Consider the following 27,653-nt stretch of genomic DNA (forward strand, 5'->3'; position numbering starts at 1 on the left):
AAACTTTTATGACTTAAACAATGTGGGACTAACTCATAATACAATATAATAGCATATGCTAAACTAGACTAACACAAACATACAAATATATACTCCTGCATCATATTGTAAGGGGGATAATAATTTACTATTACAGAGAAATAAGTGGAGAATAGCCTTGGAACTTCCCTAACTCGAATAGGGTAATAATATTTCCAGATCTTCTTCCGTTCTTGTTGAGTGTGTTTAATTCTTTATTATGTTCTGAATGAAGTGCTCCATCAGAAGAAGATGTCTCCACAAGTAGGTAGGGATGGTAATACCACCCGAATCCGCGAGTATCCACCTCGCCCCGTACCGGGACGGGTTTTTAGCGGGACGGGTTTTTAAGAGGGGCGGGGCGGGTCGGATTTAGGTAATACCCGCCCCTACCCACCCCGCTATATATATATAATATATGTAAAATAATTAGTAAATAATTAATAATATTGTATCATATTTAAATTTTTACTTTAATTTATGTTATGTATGTGATAATGGTTATATAAATTTTGAAATTTAATTTTATTTATTAGATTTTAATAATTATAGGAATGGGTAAGGGCGGGGCGGGTTAGGGTTCAACGTTTTACTACCCGCGGGTAGAGGCGGGGCAGGTTCTATGCGGATTGTTGTACGGCGGGACGGGGTCGGGTAGAGCAAAAACCCGCCCTTACCCGCCCCGCTGCCACCCCTACAAGTAGGCATCATCTGCACATATAGGAGTTGCTCACCACACATTCTACCATAAGCTAGCTGAGTATATATAGAGCTTTACTACTCTGCAATTAGTATACGTGATAAATATCTTCCAACTACTTAACTGTCACTAACTGCCACATAACTAACTCAATAACAACTTGCATGTTAATTCTGCCTACTAACTACACTACTGAACTACTACTACTGCCAACTAGCCTCTCAGTTATGTAATACAATGGGCAAAGAAATAAACTGAAACCACCACCACGAGAAAAAAAAAAGTTACATAACCAAAGGCTCAAAGGCAATGCAATTGAGGAACAAACAGTTCAAAACTAAAATTCCATATTTATTATACTTCAGCAAGATAGCTCTAACTAATCCTCTACGATAAAACCAGTCAACCCCCAAAAAAAAGCCAGCAAGATAGCATCAAAAGCCTAACAGCCTCAAAATCTATAATACGAAATTCATCATATATTGTGCATGATTCACGGAAAAAAAAATATGACCAACCTGTCGATTTAGATCCCTAGCCTTATTTGATGGTGGAGCTTCGAACAGTCAAGCTTGTGGAATATCAATTTCAATTTTCTTATTTTTCATTTCTTTACCATTAATGTTTTTAAAACATTTTTCAGCAAAGCTTATTTTTTCTTTAAAAAAAAAAAGGAAAAATTAAACCAAGCTATGAATTTTCCCAACCAAGCTCCTCAAATCCTTCTCAGAGCTTCCCCCTTCTCGAATAGACTGAAGCGCCGCTTCCCGAAGCTTCAGCGCCCGAGTTGCCTCCGGGTTATCGCGTACATTCACCGTCTCCGCCAAAACTCGGGCAAACTCATCCGAGTCAGGAACTGCTCTGTCCCCTTCACACACCGTCTTGGCCACCTTCAACTCCTCCACAAGCAGCGTAGCATCCACAAATTGGTCCGCAGACATAGGCCACGCCAGCACCGGCACACCGGCAACGACCGATTCCATCACCGAGTTCCACCCGCAGTGACTGACAAACGCCCCAACCGCCACGTGTCTGAGTATCACAACTTGCGGGGCCCAACCCCTTATAACTAAACCCCTCCCAGCCATCCTGTCCTCAAACCCAGACATGAAATCAACGCACCGATCATCCCCACCTTCTTTTACCGACCACACGAAGTGGACCCCACTTTTCTCCAAAGCTGAACCAATCGCGACTGTCTGTTCCACCGAAAGCACAACCTGGCTTCCAAAACACAAATACACCACCTCGCGGCGGTTTCGCTTATCAAGCCACGAAACGACGTCGTTTATGGGAACAGAACTAGTTCCTCCTCTTTCTGAGATAAACGACGAGTTCTTTTGGTTTAGGCCTTCCGGATCTGGAAGTAACGGTCCAACCGCCCAAACGCGATCATGGCGAAGCTCCTTCTTTAGGTGTTCAAGATATGGCTTCTCCAACTCGTTGAACGAGTTAATAACGAGTCCCCAACTGGCTATGTTCGCGAGGAACCAATCCCTAAAATGCTCCGAACCGGGGACACCCGATGCATATCTTCGGAACAACGGCGAGACCTGCCACCAGGGGTATTTTGGGGAATTCGGGAGGGTGTGGAAGGAAACGAGTTCGTTTTGATCGTTAGGGTTTTGGCGGTTGGGGACATGGGCCCAGAGGAAGTATATGGCGGAGAGAGCGAAGGATCCAGAAGGGGAAAAGACGATTCTGCGAATGTTGAGGTGGGTGGCGAGGTTTTGAGTCCAGCCGGAGAACATGTCGGAGATGATGAGTTGAGGAGGGGAAGGGTGGGAGTGGAACCAGTGGAGGAGAGGGTTGTAGAGGTTGGAGAAAGAAAGCATGAGGGAAGGCACGGAGGTTGGCATGCCTTTGGAGTTTTCTACGCCCGGAGGGAGGGATGGGTGGGAAGGTAAGGGGAGGACCAAGGGGTGGATGATGGCTGAGAAAGAAGAGAGGAGAGGGTCGAGGAAGGTGAGGTTCTTTGGGGTGGTGAGAATGGTGATGGTGATGGCGGTGTCGGTGGAGGCTAGCTTGTGGGTTAGGTCTAAGAGGGGTATCATGTGGCCCTGTGATGGGAACGGAACCACCAGGATGTGGGGTGGTGGTGGGTTGTTGCCGTTTGGACCGTTCATGGTTGAATTGAGGCCAGAAGGGTGTTTCCCAACTTGGTAAACTATATCATAAGTAATACTAACTAAGAAGAGACAGTGAAGTTGATATGAAGTACGCCGTTTATGAGTCAAAGTGTCAAAAGTATAAGAAGTTAAGAACTAAGAAGTCATCCATCGTGGGCGTTGCAAGACTTAACAGGCTTGCTTACCTACCCTCACCCCCAGCTAACTGCTAAGGACAAACTATCTTAGCGACGAAAGGATTTTAAATTATTTTAATGATTACTTATTTTTAGAGCAATTTACTATAATGAATAAAATGGAACCAATTTTATGTAACCAATTTACTATAATGAACCCTAAACCAATTTTATCATAATGCACAAAATGAAAAATGGATACTAAAATACATTTTTCGTAATTTATGTAAATCGCGACAGAGGTCTCGTGGTTTATAAAATACACGTAATCTGCTATAAGAGTGTCGCAGATTATGTGGAGAACTGATCATAAACTGCAACAGGAGTGTCGCAATTTACGTGTAGGCGTGAATTGTACATAAACTGCGAGAGAGATGTAGCGGTTTATGCATTAGTATACAATTTACATAAACATAAAACAAAGTGTGTGGTTAACAAAAAAACATACATTACATACACCTAATTCAATGGAAATAAACTAAGTACAAACACATATAATACAAAAGTACATGGTAAATCCGACATACATAGATATCATCAATGGAAACATAAAATAGTAAGCTACGGCCCCTGCCTATTCTCATCCTCGTCGACAGAGTCATGTCCAAATGCGTCCAGGAGATGCGACCCTGTACCACATCGAGCGGCCCGTCTCACTCTGGTGGGCCTCTGGTGCTGCTGTGCTGGAGGATCGACCAGCATGCCCACGCGCATATGCAGATGCAGGCGTCCCTCCCATGCCCAACCAACTATCATACGGACTACCAGCAGACTCATTCAGGTCTACATGTAGCTGGGGCTGGAATCCATGAGGGTCAGACATCTGCGGCTGGTACCGCTGCATATCATCCATATCTGGGCGGTACCCCTGCGCAACGTCCATCTGGGGCTGGGTCTCAAGCACCTGATCCTGTGGGGTCTGCTGCTGAAAATGCGGAGGGCCGTCATCCCGGATGAGATATGCAAAGTCGGAATAGAACTGTGAACTCCCAACCTCGTGGTCCATATCCATCGTGAAAGTCGGACCCGCCAGGTCATCATATATCTGGCCATGGATGTCGTGGTATATCTGGGAGCTGGAAACATGTGTAAGAGGAACCTCCTAGGTCTCCGCCGTTGCATGCTCAGCGGGTCTATCACCAGGACCAGCAGATGTGCCCCCTGATGAACCACCCCGACGCTGAGGACGGCCACCCCGAACACGGTGATCGGCATGTCCGACTCTGTCGCCACCGGATCTGTCATCCTGAATCATGTCATCCAGCCATCGCCACTCCTGGTCTGTAGCCCGGGTACCAACGCGTCGTCGCCGCTCGACGCGCTTGTTATTTGGCATGTTTGGCATGGGTACCCTCGGAGGAGCTTGTGACGACCCTCTCTGAACAACATCCTGTGAGATCTCCTCGGCCCTAGGATCGACAATCAAGGAATCTGGTGACAGAAACCTAAGAGCCACTCTGTACCACCACGGCAGGAAGTCTGCGGACGGCCCGGGATTAGGCACCCGGGGATACTCAGGACAGCATCGAACCTGTTCTGTCAACTAAGGTGCCATACCTGGTAGTAGCTCGCGAACCATCTGTCCCCACTCCTCACATCCTTGGCATGGAGCCAATCAATGTTCGATACCGACTCAGGCTCGTGCCGAACGCCACCCAACTGTGGCAGCACCCTATCCACCTAGTGCCACTCAATGACGGCGAAGTATATCAAGCAAGTACATGTACGCCATAACCGACTGTGCTCCTCGGTGAGAATCTATGGATGAACAACAGCCATCACGTCGAGCGAAGCATAAGGCTCCCAAACAATCTACAGATATTGACAGAATACATTAATTAGTTAAGTACTAAATCAAAATTGACAGAACAAATTAACTAACAAATATATAGTCAAGTACTACATAAAAATTGAAAGAAAATGAATAAACTTACATCTCGATCGCCTAATCGGTCCAACGCTAGGCGACACTGGATGACTCTCTCCTCCTTGCGGTCGGATGAAGGCAGATATGTGGCCCACCTAAACGTAAAAGACGTTATAGAAAGTTAACAAGTATAACCATAATAAAAAAAAGTTACAGTCTCAAGCATAACTATACAAATATGTATACCTAGATGCCAATGGGAAGGAATATGTGTCGAAACCCCGCGGCCTGAGGCTAGAAAACCGCTAGAAAATCCATGACTGCAGTAGCTGCAGGTGGCCTGCCAAGTTCGTCACGTTTCTATTGGCCACCCGACACATGCATCGATATAGCCAGGCCAACGCTGCCGACCCCCAGCTATAACTGCCCATATCATCAAGTCTCGCCACAAAGGGAAACCACCGTATATAAACCCGGTTTCTACTCTTGTCACCGAACAACTAAGTGGAAAGCAGCATCATAATATAAGCCCGTGCATATATGCGTACGGTCTCCTCCGTAGCATCATCTGGCAGCACCCTGAACCTCTCATGAAACCAGGTGAAGTGAACTGTATACTGCTTCACCTTATTCTGTGGTGGCAGCTCGCCAAACAGTTCCTCAAACCACTCCCACGCTGGTCTGCCTTCTTCCATAAACTTCTCAAAATCAGTAAGGCACCCGGATACAGGTAAACCATCCACGGGCAGTCCCAACTGGTATGCTACATTCTGCAACGTGATAGTGCACTCTCCAAAGGGCATATGAAAGGTATGCGTCTCAGGACGCTATCTCTCAGTGAAAGCACTGACTAAGGGCTCGTCCAACCAGAACCACCTGGCGTTGAGCCTCGCCAGGTGGTACAAACCGGTCCTCTCCAGATATGGTATGATCCTGTCATGCAGAGGCATGTTCTGCTGCCTTCGGACACTATATATACACCTAGTCGGCTGGAACATGTCACAGAATAAACCAAACATATAAAAAAATCCAACAGTAATTTATAGTCATCTACCACATAACTACAATTTTAAAGTTTAAACTGGTAACATACACTTCCTATTTTCTAATAACAAAATTCAATGAAAGACATAAACGATTAAAATAATAATTTAAATCTAAATTTAAATACATTAACTAACAATAACGAAACTAAAAATAACCAAAACAACGAAAAATCCGAACAACATTATACAAAATACATTAACTAAAAATTATAATGCTAACCATTTCATTTATGCTCCCAGCCACGTGCGTAACGCCGTTGAGCCTGTATAGATTGCGTGCCTCCGCCATGGTCCCGGCTCCGATCTCAACTCAACTCAACCACTTTTCTCTTTATTCCTCTCTCTAGAAAATCACTACTTCTCTCTCTATAATACTTTTTCTTCCAAGATAAATGTAATCCGCGAGACCCCTTCAGCGTATTTATAGTAATGCATAAACCGCTACACCCCTCTCGCGGTTTACGCACAATTCACGCCCACACGTAAACCGCAACACCCCTATCGCGGTTTATGATCAATTCTCCTTGCACGTAATCCGCGACACCCCTATAGCGGATTACTTGTATTCTATAAACCGCAGGACCCCTGTCGCGGTTTACATAAATTATGCGAAAAATGCATTTTGGTATCCATTTTTCATTTTGTGCATTCTGGTAAAATTGGTTTCCATTTTATTTATTATAGTAAATTGCCCTTATTTTTATGGGTGTTTTTCTCTATACTTTTTAAATAATAATTAATTTATATTTAAATGTTTTAAATATAAAACATTATTTAAATGTTTTTATTTTTATTATATGAAAATAATTACTTTACATAAAAAATATTTATAAAAAGGAAATTATATCATGTAACATTTAAAGTTAAATTATGTCACTTAATTTTTATGCATTGTAGTAAAAAAAATTATATAGATAACTAATTATATATTATTATATTAGTAAAAAATTATTTTTTAAATTCATTACTTAAAAAGTTATTATTGTATAAAATTATTTATACTGTAAATATATTAAAACTAAATTATATATATTTAGCCTACCAAAAGTGTGGCTTCAAATTTATTTATTTTGAAAAAAGGAGCTCAAATCATTATTATTTTTAGATAGAAAAAATAGCTAATATTTTCGGAAGTCAATCAACATTTTAAACGTATATCACGGGAAGTCACCAAAAAAAAAAACGTATATCACGGGAAGCGAGAAAAAAAGTTTAAATAAAAAACTTAAAAGAGTTGGTTAAAATTATCTAATAAATAATTTATTTATTAAGATAGTCTTTGAAATTATATTATCATATAAATTTAACCTACCATTGCATACCTGTCCTTTTCTAAACATGCTGATATGCTATTTTATATTAAAAAAAAAGTATTGGACATGATGCTAGTATGGTACTTTATCAAAGACAATACACTAATCAAGTCATGAACATGTTTCTATCTCATGGAGATTACGCAGGCCATCATGTTAAACTTGAAGTTTACACTTTAGCTTCCTTAGTTTGCTAAAAGTGACGTCAACTGTCAAGCCAACGGCATCAAACAAAATATAAACCCGGACAGCCTTTGATATGATGTCATTGATATGATGTCAAGTAAACCTTTCGACTAAATTTTAATAGTAGTCTTTGAGATTTAAAGACTTTCACCCTCAAATTCAAAATTAATTTACTATATGTACATCATATAAACTCTTCTTCGTCTTCTCATTGTTGCCTTGTTTAAACACCAAAACAAAACAACGTTGTACAATCCCGTGTCTAGTGTGACAAGACAAAGTTAGCTCAGCACTTAGTTTGCTGATTTAGTATTAGAAAGAATCCTGGGACTATTATGATACTCAAAACTGGATCTCCGAGACCAATATAAAAAATTTTAAATAAGATACTAAAATGATAAAAGTTGTGAATCTAATGAACTACTTTCGGATTTAATCTAAACCTTTCATATGACGAGGCCGGAAAATCTAACGACCGAATACTTTAACAATTCTATAAGGAGGTTCCCTTCTTTGCTTCTAGTTTTTGATAGATTGACCTCTTCTGATGGATCCACGCCTTATTATATATAAGTAATTGAAATCATAAATGTAATTCAAAATCATCTGCAATGTCAATGTAGACATCTAAAGCGAATGGATCAATGTAACTCATCGACAGAATAATCCTGAAAATACTAAAGAAATATCTATATGCATCCACAAGGACCTCAAGTTTCTCATATCTTTACTACTTAACAATAACATAAGGCTAGAAGATTCCTGTTCCAGTTAGCCTGACGTAACAAACACGATAATCCCTTCTTTTCTTTTTCTTTTTCTTTCTTTTCTTTTATCCTAAACTGAGTGTCCACACAAGTAGGCATCATCTACACATATAAGAGTTTCTCACCGATCTGTGCAAGTCTTGACAATCATGTGTGAAAAGCAAGAAGCCACAGCGCAGCAAAATCCTGGGTTTAAAACCTAATATACTGTGCTTGATCACCAAAGTTTGTTTTTGAGCCAGAAAAGGACGAAGACAACTCCGAAAACAATAGCAACAGGAGCCCACTTCCGAATTAGAGCCTACAATGGAGATTTGATTTCAAATTATAATTCTATCTATACTCAATGATCTAAAAAAGAGAAAAACAATGGGTTAAGATATATACCGAAACCAGCACCATGAGAAAAGTTTTACATAATCAAAGGCAATAATGCAATTGAGGAACAGTTCAAAACTAAAAGTTCCAAATTTATAACAGAACAATTTAACATCTGTATATCCCACCTAACAGTAAAGAACTATCATCCAAAGAAAAGGGTCTTAAACTCTGATCAGTATTATTATATTTCAGCAAGATAGCTCTAATGCTCTATTACAAAATCTGAGCATACTGCAAGGTTCTATAAAATTTATAAAACCACTCAGTGTAAAACCAGCAAGATAGCATCAGAAACCTAACATGCATCAAAGTCTACAGTACGAAAATCATCAAATAGCGTGCATGATTCTCAAAAACAAAATATGACCAACCTGTCGATTTAAATCCCTAGCCTTATCAGCATACATGCGGGATTCTGATGATAAACGGCTGGACATTTGGCTGACCTCTGCATGATGAAATTATCACATGGAATTAAAAACAGCATATATATCATAAAGTACAAACATACACATATGAAGAGGATATATGAGAAAATCATATATAAGGAAAGGAAGAAGAGTAGAACTATGAAATTTTAGCAGAGATTTTTGAGAAAAATCACAAGCAGTGGAAGCCAAATAAAACTAACTTAGTGTTTGTATCATTGATTATGTCATCTCTATTACTTCCCCAGTCAAGGGTCTTACAACACATTCTACTATAAATCTAAAAGACTTTTAAACCAGGCTTAACATACCAATAAGATCAACTGAGAATAGAGACAAATATCTGTGAAATGCCAATCATTTGGACATTCGTAATAAGTATCACAATTTACGGTCAGAAAAGATCATGACAGCTCCAAAGAAGTGGCTTCATTGAAATAAATATATAACTGAAAAAATTTAACCACGTAGAAAGCCTAGCTACATTTGACGAACATATAATAAAGGCCCCAACTTTCATATTCTAGTCAACAAAACAAGGCTAGTAATGTAAATTTAGTTACCCAGATGTAGCAGACCAAGCAATTCAAAGATAAAAAGCCAACATTAAAATTAAACTAAGAGAAGTATCTTACGGTCCAATTGTTCGCCAACACCAAGAACTTCCTGCACATTTCGAGTCATTATCTGGTGGACTTCATAGAGTTCATCATTCAACTTTGAAATATTGCGCTGTGTATGGGTATCCTGGTAAAGTTTCTTTGTTTTCTGTATAAATGTGTCTGTTCACATTTAAAAGGAAAGGGCAAAAAAAAAGGGGAACGTAAACACCAGAGTAGTAAGAAAGAAGTACAAATGATACATGACATGATAGAAACAGATATCTACCAAACTTAATGAAGGCATAAGGTCTGGCAGCAGTTTCAATTTGAGATCCATTAACACGCTCAAACTCGTTCCTTAGCTCTTCAAGATATTGAAAAGCTAGTTTCTTAGGGTATGCACGATCACACATTGTCAAGTAACATACACGTCCTTCTATTATATAACTAAAGATCTGTCAAGGCCAACTTTGGGTATGAAATTATTTCAAACGAAGTTCACATAAATTATAAACAAATATAACTAATACGAAAATCCTATTATAAATAAAACAGACTCCAGCTTATTCTAAAGCATCAGACCGAACAATTTGCAGCTATAAATATAGAAATAAACACGAGTAAAGGAAGTGGTACCAAGCCAAGCAAATCATGTTTGTGAATAGGAAGCCTAATATTATCTCAAAGATAAGAGCATGTTAACCAAAAGCAATATCAAACTACAGATATTTCCATGACCCTAATAAACTACACCTTGCTTGTTATTGTGTCTGATATCATCATTGATAATGATGAAAATTATCAGTGAGAAGCATATTATTACATTCGTTTACAAGATGCATAAGGTAATGTAAAAGCAGAGAGATACAGAATAACCAAAGAACTCCTTACTAATAACCACAGTACAATCATGACATTATCAAATATATAAAGAGAAGGATACTGGAAGACATAAGGGCCAGTTTCAATTGACATCCTCGACGCCTCATTGTGCCCTCTTGAGAGATTCTTAAATAAAGCCTTAACTTGCTGTTTGTAGAATTCAGCATCTTTAAGATCGCGACCATCATCCAGTCCTTCAGCTAGTGGAAGGCCGTCAGTGACACGGGCAATCATAGTCAACTTCACCATCTTTTACAGTCTATACCTTTGTAACAAATCCAAAATACACTGCACCATAAATATGAAAGATGGTCACAAACTAAAGTTGGTTCATGTTAAAGGCTAGAGAAGGGTCCAACAAGAGCGGGTGGCCCTTTTCTTAAGCAAAAACAGCTAAATGTTGGAAGAAAAAATTCATCAATTTATAAAAACACTTCTTCCTGAATTGTTTTAGGATTCTATTTTCATGACAATTCAATCAAACTTAAGTTTAAATTAAATAGATAAACAATTAAGTGAAAATAGTTAAAATGATTCTGTTTAATGTGTTAAACACTAGGCATTATAATTAATAAACACAAAATATAAATATAAAAGAATATATAAGTATGTAAGTTTTTCTTTTTCAAAAAAAAAAAAAGAAAAAAGATATGAACAATTGAAATTTTAAAAAGGATGTTGTCTTTCCTCAAACTGACAACCTGTCTGTGAAAGATAGGTCTTTTTTGGCCTAAAATTAGAAGTAACAAATATGTATTGTGTTTTGCATCCTGTTAAACACTAGACACAAATTGATAATAAAGATGGAACTCAAGCACAAATGCAATGCAATACACCAGAGAATGCAACAATCCCCACTGTGATTTGCCGCACTACAAGTTCTCACTCACTACCTCAATTCAAACCAAAAGAGACATGAATTAAACAAATGATACCACTTATTAGTTATTACCACTAGTGATCTAAGAGATATCATGCTAAAAAAATGTGCTACTTCATGAGCTTCACCTAATGGGCTCCATAGAATTTCTGAAAGAGATAGCCCTATAGCGACCTAAGGTCCATTAGATTTTTGTTCAGTTGTTACCTTGTTGGCTTAATAACTTACATTTTTGTTACCCAAATAAAGTAATACCCTACTAGATGCTCATTGCAGACTATACACACAAATTCGAAATGATGGAAATATTAATGAATCAGCAACTACATTTGTAATTTTGGCCCCAAAATTGACATCAGATCCTGGATCTGTCCCTGTTCATAAAGTTAATCCTAAATAAGATACCGCTTATATGATCAAAGCAAGCAGAATCGTTGCAAAAGCTGAATATTCATATTGGATTTAAAAAAAAAAAAAAGGAAAAGAAATCACGAAACCAATCAAATTACACAACAATGGTGTAATTGGAGAGAAAGCACGATTGGTTTTTTTTTTCCTTTTGCATACCAGAAAACGTGGTGGAACTGGCTCGAGAGGGAGAGAGACGGAGAGGAAGAGATCGCCGCCGCAAAATGCTAATTCCGACTGGGAATGCGCCGGTGCCACCGCTGCGAGTGTCTTTCTCTTCTCTGTTTGTGGAATTAGGGTCCTCTTTCTTTCTTTCTTTCTTTCTTTCTACACTCTCTCTCCGTGACTACGTGTCTCAGGGGACCCGATTAAATGCTCCTTACAACTTTTGGAGTATTGAAACTCCCCAAACAAAATAAGTAATAAAGTTGTATTTTATTTGTTTTTATCATTATTATTTGCATTTATTTTTGTATTGGGCTACTGGGCTAGTATACTAAAAACAAATCAATTTGGGCTAAGGGTTTTCAATGTTTTTGTGCGATAAAAAAAATCTAGACCATTACTAAATCAGATTACATTACTTTATTTTGATTTGATATTAGATTATCATAAAATTATAAAAAAATAAAAAGTTAAAAAATAAAAAAAAAACAAAAATATTCTTTTAGAATTAATATGAAAAGATTAAAATATCATTTAAAAGTAACTGAAAATTTAATTTAATTTCAGAAAAAGTAAAATAAGTTTGTAATAAATTTTAAAAAGACAAAAATAGTAAAATACTCTTTTAAGATTAGAGTTATTTAATTATTTTAAAAATAAAAAATTTATATTAAATTTAAAAAGATAAAAATACTCTTTTTAAAGAGTAACATTAAAATTTGAAAGTCTAAAATATCTATTTAGTATTAATGATCTTTTCAAGTGCTTTAAAAATTAGAAATTTGTTCTAGATATTAAAAAAAAATAAAAATATACTATTTAAGATTAATTTTAAAAAGACTAAAATATTCTTTTAAGATTATTGTTGTTTAATTAAATTATAATGTTAAAATTTAAATTTAATTTTAAAAAGATTACGATATACTTTTAGATATTTTAAAATGACAAAAATACTAGTTATACAATTAAGGTTGTTTTATTAATTTAAAAGAAGAAATTTGTATTTGGTTATAATAGATCTAAATACATTATTTAGTATTCATTTAAGGTTAAATTACCTTGTCAGCTTTTATAATTTCACTAAAGAGTAAAGTATTGTTTTTGTCCCCAACATTTGGGATAAGTCCTATTTGTGTCCCTAACGTTTAAATCGTCCTATTTGTATCCTTAACATTTATAAAAGTGATTCAATGTTATCCTACTATCGATTATACTAACAAATTAGATTATATTTTTCAATTATTCTCACTTGGATGTATTCATTCTCAATTTGATCTCACTTGGATATGTTCGATTTTAATATTATACCCATTATTTGTATTTAGATTCAATTATGTCCGTAGAAAAGTGAATTATGTAAATGTTGTAGGAATTAGTTTCAACATTTGATGAGCTATTTTTCGGAGTAGATCATCGATTCTATCCCAGGCATTTGTATTCTAACTTCAAAAAGAGATTTTTAAAACTTAAACTAAAGCGTTCATGATGTGTAATTGACGGCAGGATAATATTGAATCACTTTTACAAATGTTAGGAATACAAATAGGACGATTTAAACGTTAGGAATACAAATATGATTTACCCAGAACGTTGGGGACAAAAACGATACTTTACTCTTTCACTAAATTTGTAGTTAAGTATTTATAGTTTAAAAGTTTTTAATTGATTTCTTACACTATTTTAAATCTATCTTGTAATTAGGTCTTTTCTGTACCAAATTCAATAAAGTTAAAATCCAATCGATCTGACCTAATTATATTAAATTTTGTACCCGACGAGCATATCAAATGAAATTTTACTGATTATATCCCACCTTAATTGGTTTGGATATCAAATTTAAGATTCTGCAAACCCAAACTGACTTAATTACCTTACATATTAAAAAAATAAAAATATAAAATTTATATAATTTTTTTCTAATCGTAATCTTACTTCAACCACCATTCACCTATTTTTTTTTTTTATTCTTTTTTTTTTCGTTGTAGATGTTTTTCCCTTTACTTTATCTTTTTTTTTTTTTTATAGAAATTTAATTCTAATTCACTAATTAAGGGTGTTCACAGGTATAGGTAATCGATTACCCGTCCAAAACCAATCTAATATGATTATATGGGTTTTGGACCTAAAAGATAATTAGATCAGATCACCTAAACTTTTGACAAATTTTTTGTCAATCCAATTATATTCGTATCAAATATTTAAATACTTTTGTAATTGTTTTTAAATATTAAAATACCTTTTGTCAAAGTTAGTGACTAATTTATATAAATGAACAACTAGTCAAATAACAAATGATATTATAATTAGTAATAAAATTGAATGTTTAGAGTAATTTTACTGGATTGAACTCTAAACTTAATAGCTCTTTAGATTAATATCAAACTAACAAACTTAATCTCAAATTATTTGTTAATTGAAAAAAAAAATCAAAATTATTAACTTCTTCTAACTATTTGATATCTCAAAATATATTAAATTAATAAAGAGCACCTCAGATTAAAATTAATATGATGAATAAACAAAATAAAAAAAGTTAGCAACAATATATTGACAAAAAATATAATTATTTATGCGACCAAATTTATTTATTATAATTTATCAAATTAATCAAAATATAATTTTAGTTATTATCGCTAACGTTATTATAGGCATACTGTTGGATAACTTTCTATTTTACATTTTAGATATTCATATATTAAAATTAAATTATAAAGTAAAGTTAGAAAAATCAAAATAAAGCGTGATGCATAAATTATGTGTACAATTATACAAATATAAATTTTAAGTTGATGCATAAATTATTGAAAGTAAATGCACCATATATAGAGAACTTAATTTGTGTTACACAAAAGATAAAATACGGAAATAAATTAATTTTCTTAGTATGTATTAATTGTTTAATTTATATAATAATAGAATGAGATATTCTTATAATGTTAAATTTTTAATAGTAATCATAATTGTCATTTATTGGAAATATAAATTGAAGGTTATAATTAATGTGTTTATAGTTTCACGAAAAAGTTAATTTTTTTAGTAAATATTAATTGTTTAATGATCCTACCAATACATATATGTTTAATTTAATTAATATCAGATTAAAATGAATTTTTAATGGGGTTTTAAAACTCTAAACAATAAGAGAGCCACTCGGGGGACTTTTCTTCAATTTTGTGTTCGTTTTTTTGTTTTTTGAGCTTTTTTTTCTTCTTTTGTTTTCTCGTTTTATAAATTGGGTTTTGGATTTGGCTGTATTTTTTCTATGATTGAGGATGTCAAAAAAAAGTTTAGATTTATAGTTGTGTATGTTGAGTTAAAAAAATAAATAACATATTGATGATGATAAATATATTAATTGGGTTAATAACTAAGTGAATTTTTAATAATGTGATTCAAGTGTATAAGCCCAAATTACTTTTGTTGCAGCCCAAATTTTGAAAATCCAATGAACTGAAGCTGTTGAATGGATAATGATCCACTAACCGAGTCCATTAGCTTTCAAGTAAAAGAGAAGCTACCCTAAGCTAAGTCTCAGACAAATTCTCTTCGGATAAACACAAGAAGAAAAAGAGAGTGTTTCACTTTTGTGTTCAAACACCAAAGAGAAAGAAAGAGAAAGCTAATCAAGCTAGCTAATATCAAATCAAACAAATCAAAAGAATGCTAAACAAATTCAGAGGTTAAAGGTAATTTGTTTCCAATTGCATGCAAGTTAATTACTTCACATTGTCTCCTTCTTCCTGCACCACCATTTCGGATAACAAGAAGAAAGTGGTGGCTGAATTTTCTCTACTGTAAATCAATGGCTTACATTATTTCTTAGAGCCAAAAAATAATTTCAAGGGTGTAAATTTGGAATTATCATTGAACAAGCATGACTCTACTTCTCTTCCCTCCTCGGTAAAGCTAATATCCAGATTTCAAATTTCAAATTTTTGGAGTTGATTGAAGAAAAGGAAGAAAAGAGTTCAGCAAGTCCAAGAAGCAAGAAGTTAACTTGGTGAAAGAAACCCTAGCCGTGACTCAGAACAAGGTAAAAAAAATTTGATTCTCATCTGAAGACGAGAGAGAGAGAGAGAGACCTCACAAACTGAGTTTGAAGTCTTGGAAGAATTGCACCTACAATAAAGGGAGTACTCCGCCAAGATGAAGAACAACATTTCGAGTTCAGAAGTTGGGTTCAGTGCATAGAGTCAAGGCTGTGAATCATCATTTCCTTCATGGTTTACTGTTTGTATCTCTGTTTCAATATATATCTTTCTTTGTATTCATTTTGAGGTAAAAGGCAAGAAAGAGACATGACGGAGGAAAAATGTCGGTAAAGATTTTTACAAAAATATCGCGTTGCAAGTATAGTTCTAAACCGACAATTAAACCTCAATCAATGTTTAAATTGTTTGTCACTTAAGCAAACCCAATAAAATTAACCGAAGTATTTAAACCTCAGATCATCTCTCAAGGAATTGCAGGGAAGTGTATTTATTATTGGTTATGAAAAACATATTTTTGGGTTTTGTAATAAGAAACAAGAAAGTAAAATGGCGAGAAAATAAACTAATAACTAAGAAGGCTCTTAGCAAGGATTGAGAATTAGAAGTCCTATCCTTATTATCATCATCAATTGTGATGGTAAATGTGAATTGCATTCACTTAGTTAACCCCTAACCAATGAAGGAAGGTCAAGTGCATACAATTAACTTGAGTTCACAAGTCCTAGTCAACTCACAGTGAGAGACTAGCTTTGGTGAAGTTCAAGCTAACCGGCAATCTCCAATTAACATATAACAAAAGACTTTTGATAACTCAAGAGTCTCTAAATAACCAATCCAAGTCAGGAACATAAAAATCTAAATTAAAATCCACCCAAGCATTTGATCAAACACTTGGAATGCGCAAAATAAAAGCATAGAAAAGTAATAAGAGAATGTAAAATCTAAGACCAACAATTGCAAGGAATCAATAATAACAAATGAAGAAAGAAGCAATAAACATGAAATACCTCAAATTGCTTAAAAAGGAAATTGAATCTAACATGAAGAGTTCATAAACTAAATTGGAAAAATAAAGAAATCAACAAAAGAAGATAAACTAAGATGCTAGAAGAATAGAATGTAGAATAGAAACTAAATTAAAGAAAGATGGGAATCTGAATTGGAGAAGAAATAAACCTAAAAACCCTAAAACCTAAAATTGTGAATGAATGAGAAGTGAATCATTTCCCCTTCCAGCTTCACTCTGCAGCCTCTAATCAATATTTTCGGGCCTGAAACTGGGTCCAAAGCAGCCCAGAAATCGCCTCCAGCGTTTTCTGTTAATTGCAGCATGTGACGCTCTGTCATGCATACGCGTCAGTCACGCGTATGGGTTGCTGGACTTTTCACTGGCCATGCTAGGCGTCAGCCACGGGTGCGCGTCATCTGTCGAATGCACCAGTCACGCGTACGCGTCGCCCATGCGTGTGCGTCGCTACTAGATTCTCAAAACTTCAATTTCTTGTGTTCCTTCCACTTTTGCATGCTTCTTTTCCATTCTCTAAGCCATTCCTGCCCTATAAACCCTGAAAACACTTAACAAACATATCACGGCATCGAATGGTAATAAGAGAAGATTAAAATTAGCGAATTTAAGGCCAAAGAAGCATATTTTCAATTATAGCACAAAATTAGGAAGGAAAATGTAAAACATGCGAATTATATGAATAAGTGTGAGAATAATGGATAAAATCCACTAAATTCAATATAAAATAAACCATAAAATAGTGGTTTATCAATCTCTCCACACTTAAACATTAGCATGTCCTCATGCTAAGCTCAAGGGAACCAAAAGAGTGAAGAGGGATGGTAGGACTTATTAAATACAACCTATGTATATGAATGCAACTACATGCAAGATGCTGTTACCTACTTGGTTAAAAGTAAATCAAATTCTCCAAAAACAAATATGAACTGGATCTCACTAATTCAAATATCAGAATGAAGTACAAATAGACTTGCAAGAAGAAAGCTCGTGAAAGCCGGGAATAAAGAATCGAGCATCGAACCCTCACCGAAAGTGTATACACTCTAATCACTCAAGTGTTTAAGGTTCAATTCTCTCAATTCTCTACTAACCTTGCTTTCTAAGGCTTGCTCTTCTTCTACCAATCAACAAAAATTTAATGCACAAATACACATATCAAGAGGTCTTTTCAAGGGTTGTAATGGGGTTAGGGTCAAGGTAGGATTGTATTTGGTCAAGTGGACTAAAATCTGAATCCTTAATTAACCTAAACTTCCCACCTAACTTAAGACAATCCATGTAATCAAAACATAAAATCTAACTACCCGTTAATTATGTTTTCCACATATTCATGCATCCGAATTTTGAGTATAGTACATATGCATTGCTATCACCATTTACTTTAGGGCATTTTGTCCCCTTTTATCATTTGCTCTTGTTCTTTTCTTTTTCTCTTTTTTTTATTTTTATTTTCTTTTATTTTTCTCAATGCATATGATTAAGGTATTGAATGCAGGAATATGTGCTCAACTAATTTTTTTCACATTTTCACCAAAAATATACAATACCCAATTCCCAAACCAAATGTTTCCAAACCCAACTTTCCCACACTTAAATCATGAACACTCTCACTAGTCTAAGCTAACCAAGGATTCAAATTAAGGACATTATTATTTTTCGCTTAGAGTTTGTGAGGAGCTAGAGTAAAGAATAAATAGGGTAAAATAGGCTCAACATTGGTTTGCAAAGGATAATGGAAGGGTAAGGCCATATGGGTATGTGAGCTATAGTGAAACAAAGGCCTCAATCATATAAGTTCATGCATACATCAAACAATAGAAATATAGAATCAAGCAAGACAAAGATCACAATTTTAGAGAGAACAACACACACCAAAATAAAACATTAGTTGATAAGATGCAACCAATCAAATAGGTTCAAAATCTCACGATTTTTGTGTCTTTGAACTCTAAAACCATGTTCCAAATACAAATTTTTTCAAGCAAGTTCAACAAAAATTTTAATTCAAATTAGTAAAATGCTATAAAATAGTTTCTTGGAAAATAATTCATTACTTCAACCAAGTAGTACTATTATGCAAGCAACTAACTACACATGCAATCTATTATGCAATGCAACAACTAACTAACAAAGAAGAGCAAGAATTGGTGTTGGGAAAAGGAATTGTTACCCGTGAAAGTCGGTATCGACCTCCCCACACTTAAAGATTGCACCGTCCTCGGTGCATGCAAAGATGTGCAAGTGGATGGGTGGCTACAACTAATACTTTTCCTCAAAAGATGGTGCATAGAAACTTGTTTGTCTGCCCCATTTAGAAGTTTTCCATTGTCCTTCTTGGTGGCCATCCTGAAAGAAGAGAAAAAAGAAGAAGAATAACCCACAACAAAGATATGCAAACAAATAAAAGATGGGTGGGCTAATGCCAAATAATAATGAGGTTCTCAACTACATGGTAGCTACAACATGCAAGTGAGAGAGCAATATAGGCAAATAGCATATCAATAGTGAAAGTATTGCAATAATGGGGAGAGAGAGTGGGTCATGAAAGGCAATATAAAGTCATATCAATGAACAAGGAATAAAAGTGTCATGAAAGAGTAACATTAACCTATAAACAATAGCACCCAACAATATAAAACAAGTCACGAAGCACCAAAACAATGCAAGAAATATTCAATAGTTGAGTAAGAAAATTCAACACCAATGAAAAAATTGCAAACTCAAAAAAGAAAATAAAAACCACAAAGTTAAAATGCAACGAATAAAAGTATGCAAATACAATAAGTGAAAGGGAATGAAAGAGAATAAGGATGAGAAGGGAGGAGAAGAAAAAGAAGTTGCGCGGGTGACGCGCGTGCATGAGTCACGCGTGGGCGTGAAAACAGAAAAAGTCAGCTGATGCGTATGCGTCGTCCATGCGTACGCGTGGGTAGCCCAAAATAAAAAGTGACGTGTGAGCGTCGGTCACGCATACATGTAACTACTCGTCGTACCAGACGCATGATTCCAGCACAGTTCCAGCTCAACTCTTGGGTTGAAGTACTGGACCATCAAAATTTTGGCGTCGACGCATACGCGTAGATGGTAAAAAACGCAAATGACGCGTATGCGTCAGTGACGCGCACGCGTAGGTTGGGCTGTGCCTCTAGCACCCCACCAGCGCGGTCCTGGCACAACTCTCTGTCCAGGCCATGCTGTCGTGCCATTTCAGCACGGTTTGGGCACGAACCAAATTTGGGCATTGACGCGTACGCGTCCGTCACGCGCACGTGTGACAGCCCTTTTTTTTAAATATAAGAAACTAACAAGCTATAAAGGTAATGCCAACCCTTATTAAACAAGTAAAACCATAACTTCAACTAAATAAACTTAACTAAAAATAAAAATGCAACTTATTACCAATATAAACAAAAAGGGAAAATAGGAAGAATTTACCATGGTGGGGTGTCTCCCACCTAGCACTTTTAGTTAAAGTCTTTAAGTTGGACATTTGGTGAGCTCCTTGTCATGGTGGCTTGTGCTTGAACTCATCTTGAAACTTCCACCAACGCTTGGACTTCCAGTAAGCTCCAACATTTCCAAGTGAATTCACCAAACCTTGATGAAGTTCTTCACAAGCTTTGAGTTCCCTAAGTTGATCCTCTTGTATGCCGGGATCCCAAATCTTATTTCTACACCCGTCTTTAAGTGGATCATCAATGTTCCAACCGGATGGCAAGCAATTCAAATTCTCTATGAAGTACCAAACTCTTCTCTTAGATCCCACCAATTGATCACTAGTCCAACCTTTGCATCTAGCTCTTGAAATCTCGACCTTGATGAGTCTTGATTTGCAACTCCAACCACTAAACATCCTTCTCTTACGCTTCATTCCACAAAGCCTCCTAAGTTGGCCATCTGTTTCAAGAATACCATACTCAACTGGGATAGTAAAGCTAATAGAGATAAGTTTTACCCGCTCAAATGAAACAGTAGACGGCAACCTAGGTATAGAAGTCTCCAACGATCTTGACAAAGCATATTCAACTCCCGTCCACCCTTGCCGAAGGACTTCCACCTTTTGAAAATATTCTTCACTTTCAAGCTCTTCCTCACCGAGTTCATCCAACTCTTCTCCATCACTCAAATCATAAATATGAGATTGAGAGAAATCTACCTCAATGTTGCTTTCAATTTCATTGGGAGAAGGTTCTTCAAACTCAAGGGATTCACTTATGGATGCAAATTCATTACTAGGATGGCCTGATTCAACATCATCATCAGCAATGGAACTTGCCTCTTGATCTATTCCGTCCAATTCTTCATAGGAAATATGCCTTGGAGGTTGTGCACCTTCTTCCTTAACCTCTTTTTCCAGTCCAATGGAGGGGGATTCAATTGTAGATAGAAATTCATCAATTATTGAATCCATCTCTTGATCAACCTCCTCAAAGTCTTCAACCATGATATGCGTTGGAGGTTGTACACCCTCCTCATCATCAAATTCAAACATCTTAGAAGGAGACTTTATCACTTGAGATTCTCATGGAGGTTCCGCATCTCTTAAATCTTCAACCACTTTTTCAATAATTTTGGCATTCTCCACTTGCTCTATTACAAAATCTAGCTCCTCCTTGATGACTTCCACCTCTTGACAACTTTCTTTAATTCCCACTTTCTTGTTAACTTCTTCCAACTCTTCCCCATTGATCGAGTCATGTGTTGGAGGCTGTATACATTCCTTCTCAACATTGGTTTCACATCCGATGGAAGAAGCTTCAACAAGATTTCTATTGTCACTTAGTGTAGAGTTGTCTTTAATGATGGAACTTTTCTCTTGTTCAACCTCCCCTAATTCTTCAACTATTCCCTCATCTTCAAAGGTCTCTCTTACCTCTACTTTTTGGGCCTCCTCTTGCTTCTCTTGAAGTATGGATGCGTGAATCCGATTCATTAAGTCCCCAAGACGATCCATTCTCTCTTGTTCCATGTTACCAGCATAATTGGGACCGTATTGCTCTTGGATTGATGGATATGGGTGAAAAGGAAGTGCACTAGAGCTCGAGGGTTGAGTATTGGGAAGGGTGGATCCACATGGGATATAAGAGCTTGGAAAGTAGAGGTGAGACCAGTGAGAGTAGAGGTAAGTGTGGTTTGAAGCTCTCGTTGCCCTTGGCGAATAACACTAAAGGTATCATCTATGAGAGCTTGGGGTGGACAGGAGGGTTCATTTGTTGGGAGAAAGGGCTCATAATACGAAGGTGGTTCTTCTTGATAAGGATATGGAGATGGTGTATATTGAGGTGGTGGTTCTTGGGAGTAATTGTGTTGGAATGTGGGTGGTTCTATGTATGGTTCATATGGTGGTTAGTATGGTGGATAAGGGTTAGGGTCATATGGAAGAGTTTGATTGTAGGCTTGTGAGTATGGTGGTTCAAAGCTATATTGAAGAGGGGGTTCATAGGTATATGGTGGTGGTTGTTGATTGTCACGAAGAGGTCTACCATAACCATTGTCTTGGTATGCATCATAGAATGGTTGTTCCTCATAGTATGTTGGTGGAGGTTGTTGCCAAGAGGGTTGTCCATAAGCTTGAGGCTCCTCCCACCTTTGATTGTCCCATCCTTGATGCATGTTCTCATTGTAGCTTCTATTTTCTATAACATAATTTGAACCAAACTCATAGCCAAAGGGGTAAGAATTCATAGTAACAAGAGAAACTAAAAACAAAAACTAATAAGAAATAATAAAAATAAACTCCTAAAACTAGAAACAACTAACAAAGAAACAAAAAGGCAAATGTAAGGTCCCACATCGGTTGGAGAGGGGAATGAAGCATACCTTATAAGGGTGTGGATACCTCTCCCTAGCATGATGCATTTTGACGAGTGAGTGTGGGGGCTTCGGCTATCATCCCTATCGTCAAAGGCAAAATCGTGAGGCATTGTGTGCCAAAGTGGACAATATCGTGCTAGCGGGTGGTTTGGGCTGTTACAGATGGTATCAGAGCTGGAGCCCGGATCGATGTGCCAGCGAGGGCGCTGTGCTCCTTTAGGGGGTGGATTGTAAGGTCCAACATCGGTTGAGGAGGGGAACGAAGCATGCCTTATAAGGGTGTGGATACCTCTCCCTAGCATGACGTATTTTGATGAGTGAGTGTGGGGGCTTCGGCTATCATCCCTATGTCAAAGGCAAAACCTTGAGGCCTTGTGTGCCAAAGCGGACAATATTGTGCTAGCGGGTGGTCTGGACTGTTATAGCAAACATATTCACAATAACCAATAATAAGGCACACATTTGCAATTCTCCGGCAACGGTGCCAAAAATATGACGGAGGAAAAATGTCGGTAAAGATTTTTACAAAAATATCGCGTTGCAAGTATAGTTCTAAACCGACAATTAAACCTCAATCAATGTTTAAACTGTTTGTCACTTAAGCAAATCCAATAAAATTAACCGAAGTATTTAAACCTCGGGTTGTCTCTCAAGGAATTGCAGGGAAGTATATTTATTATTGGTTATGAAAAAACATATTTTTGGGTTTTGTAATAAGAAACAAGAAAGTAAAATGGCGAGAAAATAAACTAATAACTAAGAAGGCTCTTAGCAAGGATTGAGAATTAGAAGTCCTATCCTTATTATCATCATCAATTTTGATGGTAAATGTAAATTGCCTTCACTTAGTTAACCTCTAACCAATGGAGGAAGGTCAAGTGCATACAATTAACGTGATTTCACAAGTCCTAGTCAACTCACAGTGAGAGACTAGCTTTGGTGAAGTTCAAGCTAACCGGCAATCTCCAATTACCATTTAACAAAATATTTTTGATAACTCAAGAGTCTCTAAATAACCAATCCAAGTTAAGAACATAAAAATTTAAATTAAAATCTACTCAACCATTTTATCAAACACTTAGAAGGCACAAAATAAAAGCATAGAAAAGTAATAAGAGAATGTAAAATCTAAGACCAACAATTACAAGGAATCAATAATAACAAATGAAGAAAGAAGCAATAAACATGAAATACCTCAAATTGCATTAAAAAGGAAACTGAATCTAACATGAAGAGTTCATAAACTAAATTGGGAAAATAAAGAAATCAACAAAAGAAGATAAACTAAGATGCTAGAATAATAGAATGTAGAATAGAAACTAAATTAAAGCAAGATGGGAATCTGAATTGGAGAAGAAATAAACCTAAAATTCTAAAACCTAAAATTGTGAATGAATGAGAAGTGAATCATTCCCCCCTTCCAGCTTCACTCTGCAGCCTCTAATCAGTATTTTTGCGCCTGAAACTGGGTCCAAAGCAGCCCAGAAATTGCCCCAGCATTTTCTGTTAATTGCAGCACGTGACACTCTGTCACGCGTACGCGTCGCTGAACTTTTCATTGGCCACGCGTAGGTGTCAGCCACGTATGCGCGTCATCTTTCGAATGCACCAGTCACGCGTACGCGTCGCCCATGAGTGCGCGTCGCTACCAGATTCTCAAAACTTCAATTTCTTGTGTTCCTTCCACTTTTGCATGCTTCTTTTCCATCCTCTAAGTGATTCCTGTCCTATAAACCTTGAAAACACTTAACAAACATATCACGGCATCGAATGGTAATAAGAGAAGATTAAAATTAGCGAATTTTAGGTCAAATAAGCACGTTTTCAATCATAGCACAAAATTAGGAAGGAAAATGTAAAACATGCAAATTATATGAATAAGTGTAAGAATAATGGATAAAATCCACTCAATTCAATACAAAATAAACCATAAAAGAGTGGTTTATTAAGACACATTAAAAAAAGCCATTGAGTGAAAAGGCTGAGAAAAAACACTTGAGAGAAAAGCCAAGAGTGAATTTTAGATTTCTTTTGGTTGTATTTTCGTTTTATGTCTTGTACCTATAAGGTAACCCCTTTCTAAGTTGAGTAAGAACTTAGTGTGTCGAGTTTAGGTAGTTACATAACCAAATCAAGTTTATGTTGAAGCTTGATGTGTCTCAAATAGGATTATGTTGAGTTCTAGGAAATTGGTGTATGTAATACTTAAAAGGTAGTGAAAATTCCACCAATGTTGTGGTGGAGACTGGATGTAGGTTTCATTGTACAACGCAACCAAACTAGGATATATGGTCGTGTAACTTTCTTCCTTTCTGCTCTGATTCTGTTTTTCTGGTTTTATAAGACAAAATAAAATTGTCTCCTGTATAATCCACTTCACAGACTAAACAGAAGCCAAAACACAATTTTTAGTTTAAGGCTTTATTAATCAAAGTTAAAAGAAGGCCATAAATTCAACTCATCTTTCTCTAAGCCATCAAGAACCTTCAATTGGTATCAAGAGTCCGGTCTCAAGAATCAAGCTTCACAACTTGGAAGAAAGGTCTAATGGTGAACAACATGGGTACAACCACAGTTGCCTACACTCTAACAGAGGGTTAGTCAAACAACAGGCCTCCCTTCTTCAATGAAAAGAACTATACTTACTGGAAAGAAAGAATGCAGATCTTCATTCAATCAATTGATTACAACATATGAAAGATAGTTGTGAATGGTCCCAAAATCCCTACAAAGACTAGTGCTGATGGAGTGGTAACTCCAAAAGAGGAAGCCAAATGGAATGATGATGACAAAAATAAGGTGGAGCCGAATGTTAAAGCTATAAACTTGTTGTACTGTGCTATCAACTTTGAGGAGTACCAAAAGGTGTCTAGATGTAAAACGGCAAAAGAAATATGAGAGAAACTCCAAGTCACACACAAAAGCACCAAACAAATCAAAGAAACAATGATTGATATGCTGCGAAAAAAGTATGAAATGTTCACTATGATGGATGAAGAAAGCATTGATGAGATGTTTGAGAGATTCTCAATCATCATAAACAACTTAGATGCTATGGGCATGACCTATATTGAACAAACTCTAGTGATGAAAGTCCTTAGAAGCCTTACAAAAGAGTGGGAAATAAAAACAACTGTCCTAGCCGAAAGTAACAACCTGAGTCCACTAACCTATGATGAGTTGAGAGAAAAACTCCTAGCATATGAAACTGCACACACCGGCTAAGACACAAAGAAAAAAGGAGTGGCCTTAAAATAAAAAATTGAATCTATGGAAAGTGATTCTAGTGATAGTTTTTTCAGATGACGAACTTGTATTTTTTGCCAGGAGACTAAGGAGACTAATGAGGAACAAAGGCAGGTACAAGGGCTCAAGCTCAAAAGAGTACAAGAAGGATTTGAGCAAAGTAATCTGTCACAATTGCAAGAAAATAAGACATTTCAAGTTCAACTGTCCAAAGCTCAAGAAAGAGGACAAGGTGAAGAAAGAAAAGAAGAAAGTGCCCATGGCTTCTTAGGAGGACCTCGAAAATGACTCAGATGAAGAAGAAGACTCTGAAGATGAAACACGAATCTGTTTCATGACTGGTGAAGATCAACAAGAAGAGGTAAACTACTATGACTTATCTCTTGAAGATTTACATGTTATTGTTAATAATCTCACTCACCATTCTGAAAAAATGTTGAATAAATGCAACAAATGCAAATCTGAAAATGAAGTTTTGAAAGCTGAAAATGAGTTTTTAAAAGAAAAAGTGAAGGAGGCTGAATGTGCTATTGATCTTATTGAAGAAAATAGATTTTTAAAATCTGAAATTGAAAAGTTCAAAAAAAGCACATCATTGATCCTTCTCAAGAACTTGTTGCTGAAAATGAAAGATTAAATGATAAGATTAAACGCTTGAATACTGATTTGGCAAAATTTGCATATAATTCAAGTAACTTGGACAAATTACTTGCTAATCAAAGACCATTATTTGAAAAATCAGGTTTAGATTATGTAACAAAAAATTATGCAGTTTTTGAAAAACCACTTGTAAAATTCACAGCATCATCTTCAAAAATAAAACCTTCATTTGATAAATCTGGTCTTGGATATTCATCAAACATTGATGCTACGTTGGAAAAGTCCTATTTTGATAAAAATGTATCTTTTCAAGAGCTGAACCTGCTTCAAATAACTCTGATCTAGGTTACATCTCTAACAATAAGGCCGTTTTTAGAAAATTCTTCTTTCACAAAAGAGCCTCACGTTCTAGAAATCTATTTCTGTCAAGAAATTCTGGTTTAAAGTATTTTGCAAGAGGAGGTGCTAATGCTGAAAATGAATTTATCAAAAGAAATGCACCATTTTCAAATACTAGAAAACTCAAACCTTTTAATCACCATCAACATCATAACTTTAATTGTTTTCAGCAATATGCACACAAAAATTACTGTTTTAATTGTAATAAATCTAGTCATTCTTCCTCCCAATGCTTTATTGACAAAAGAAGAGTAGAAAACAAAACATACAAAATTATTTGTGATTTTAATGCACTTGAGCAACCAAGATAGATTAGCTTCAAAGGATCCAAATTAGTTTTGATACCTAAGGTTACTTAAGAGTATGTGCAGATTTGCCTAGCATCAAATAAGAAGAAAGACATGTGGTACTTGGATAGCGGATGCTCCAGGCACATGATAGGAAGGTCAACATTCTTCATCAAACTGAACAAATATGATGGAAGATTTGTGACCTTTGGAGATGATGGTAAAGGTAAAATCATTGCATTTGAAAAAGTAGGTAAAGATCTCTCTACCTCTATTGATGATATTTTCTTAGTTGATGGTTTGAAGCACAATCTTTTGAGTATTAGCCAATTATGTGACT

The 27,653-nt window shown here is 36.1% G+C and overlaps 2 protein-coding genes and 1 pseudogene across 4 annotated transcripts; all 3 read right to left on the reverse strand.

The window, feature by feature from the left end:
• Positions 1-1,175: 1,175 nt before the first annotated feature.
• UGT89B1 (UDP-glucosyl transferase 89B1) lies at positions 1,176-3,110 on the reverse strand. The gene has a single exon (XM_016325903.3). It carries the CDS (start codon positions 2,842-2,844, stop codon positions 1,399-1,401), a length of 1,446 nt encoding a protein of 481 aa, XP_016181389.1. The 5' UTR covers positions 2,845-3,110; the 3' UTR covers positions 1,176-1,398.
• A 511-nt stretch (positions 3,111-3,621) lies between these two features.
• LOC148581793 (uncharacterized) lies at positions 3,622-4,368 on the reverse strand (annotated as a pseudogene).
• A 3,609-nt stretch (positions 4,369-7,977) lies between these two features.
• On the reverse strand, positions 7,978-15,199 carry SEC22 (Synaptobrevin family protein). 3 transcript variants are annotated; one of them, XM_088483482.1, is made up of 7 exons: positions 15,085-15,199; positions 11,943-12,137; positions 10,557-10,783; positions 9,900-10,060; positions 9,647-9,793; positions 8,955-9,031; positions 7,978-8,503 (listed from the first exon to the last, which is right to left on the reverse strand). In XM_088483482.1, exons 3-7 carry the CDS (start codon positions 10,742-10,744, stop codon positions 8,420-8,422), a joined length of 657 nt encoding a protein of 218 aa, XP_088339608.1. In that variant the 5' UTR covers positions 10,745-10,783; positions 11,943-12,137; positions 15,085-15,199; the 3' UTR covers positions 7,978-8,419. The 3 variants fall into 3 exon arrangements, with proteins under 3 accessions (XP_088339608.1, XP_016181203.1, XP_016181202.1); XM_016325717.3 differs by lacking the exon at positions 15,085-15,199 and adding an exon at positions 11,703-11,749 and having other exon boundaries at positions 11,943-12,178; XM_016325716.3 differs by lacking the exon at positions 15,085-15,199 and having other exon boundaries at positions 11,943-12,202.
• Between the last annotated feature and the right edge of the window lie 12,454 nt (positions 15,200-27,653).

The sequence above is a fragment of the Arachis ipaensis genome, chromosome B10 (assembly GCF_059453495.1).
Source record: "Arachis ipaensis isolate K30076 ecotype BB chromosome B10, ASM5945349v1, whole genome shotgun sequence".
NCBI classification, from domain to species: domain Eukaryota; kingdom Viridiplantae; phylum Streptophyta; class Magnoliopsida; order Fabales; family Fabaceae; genus Arachis; species Arachis ipaensis.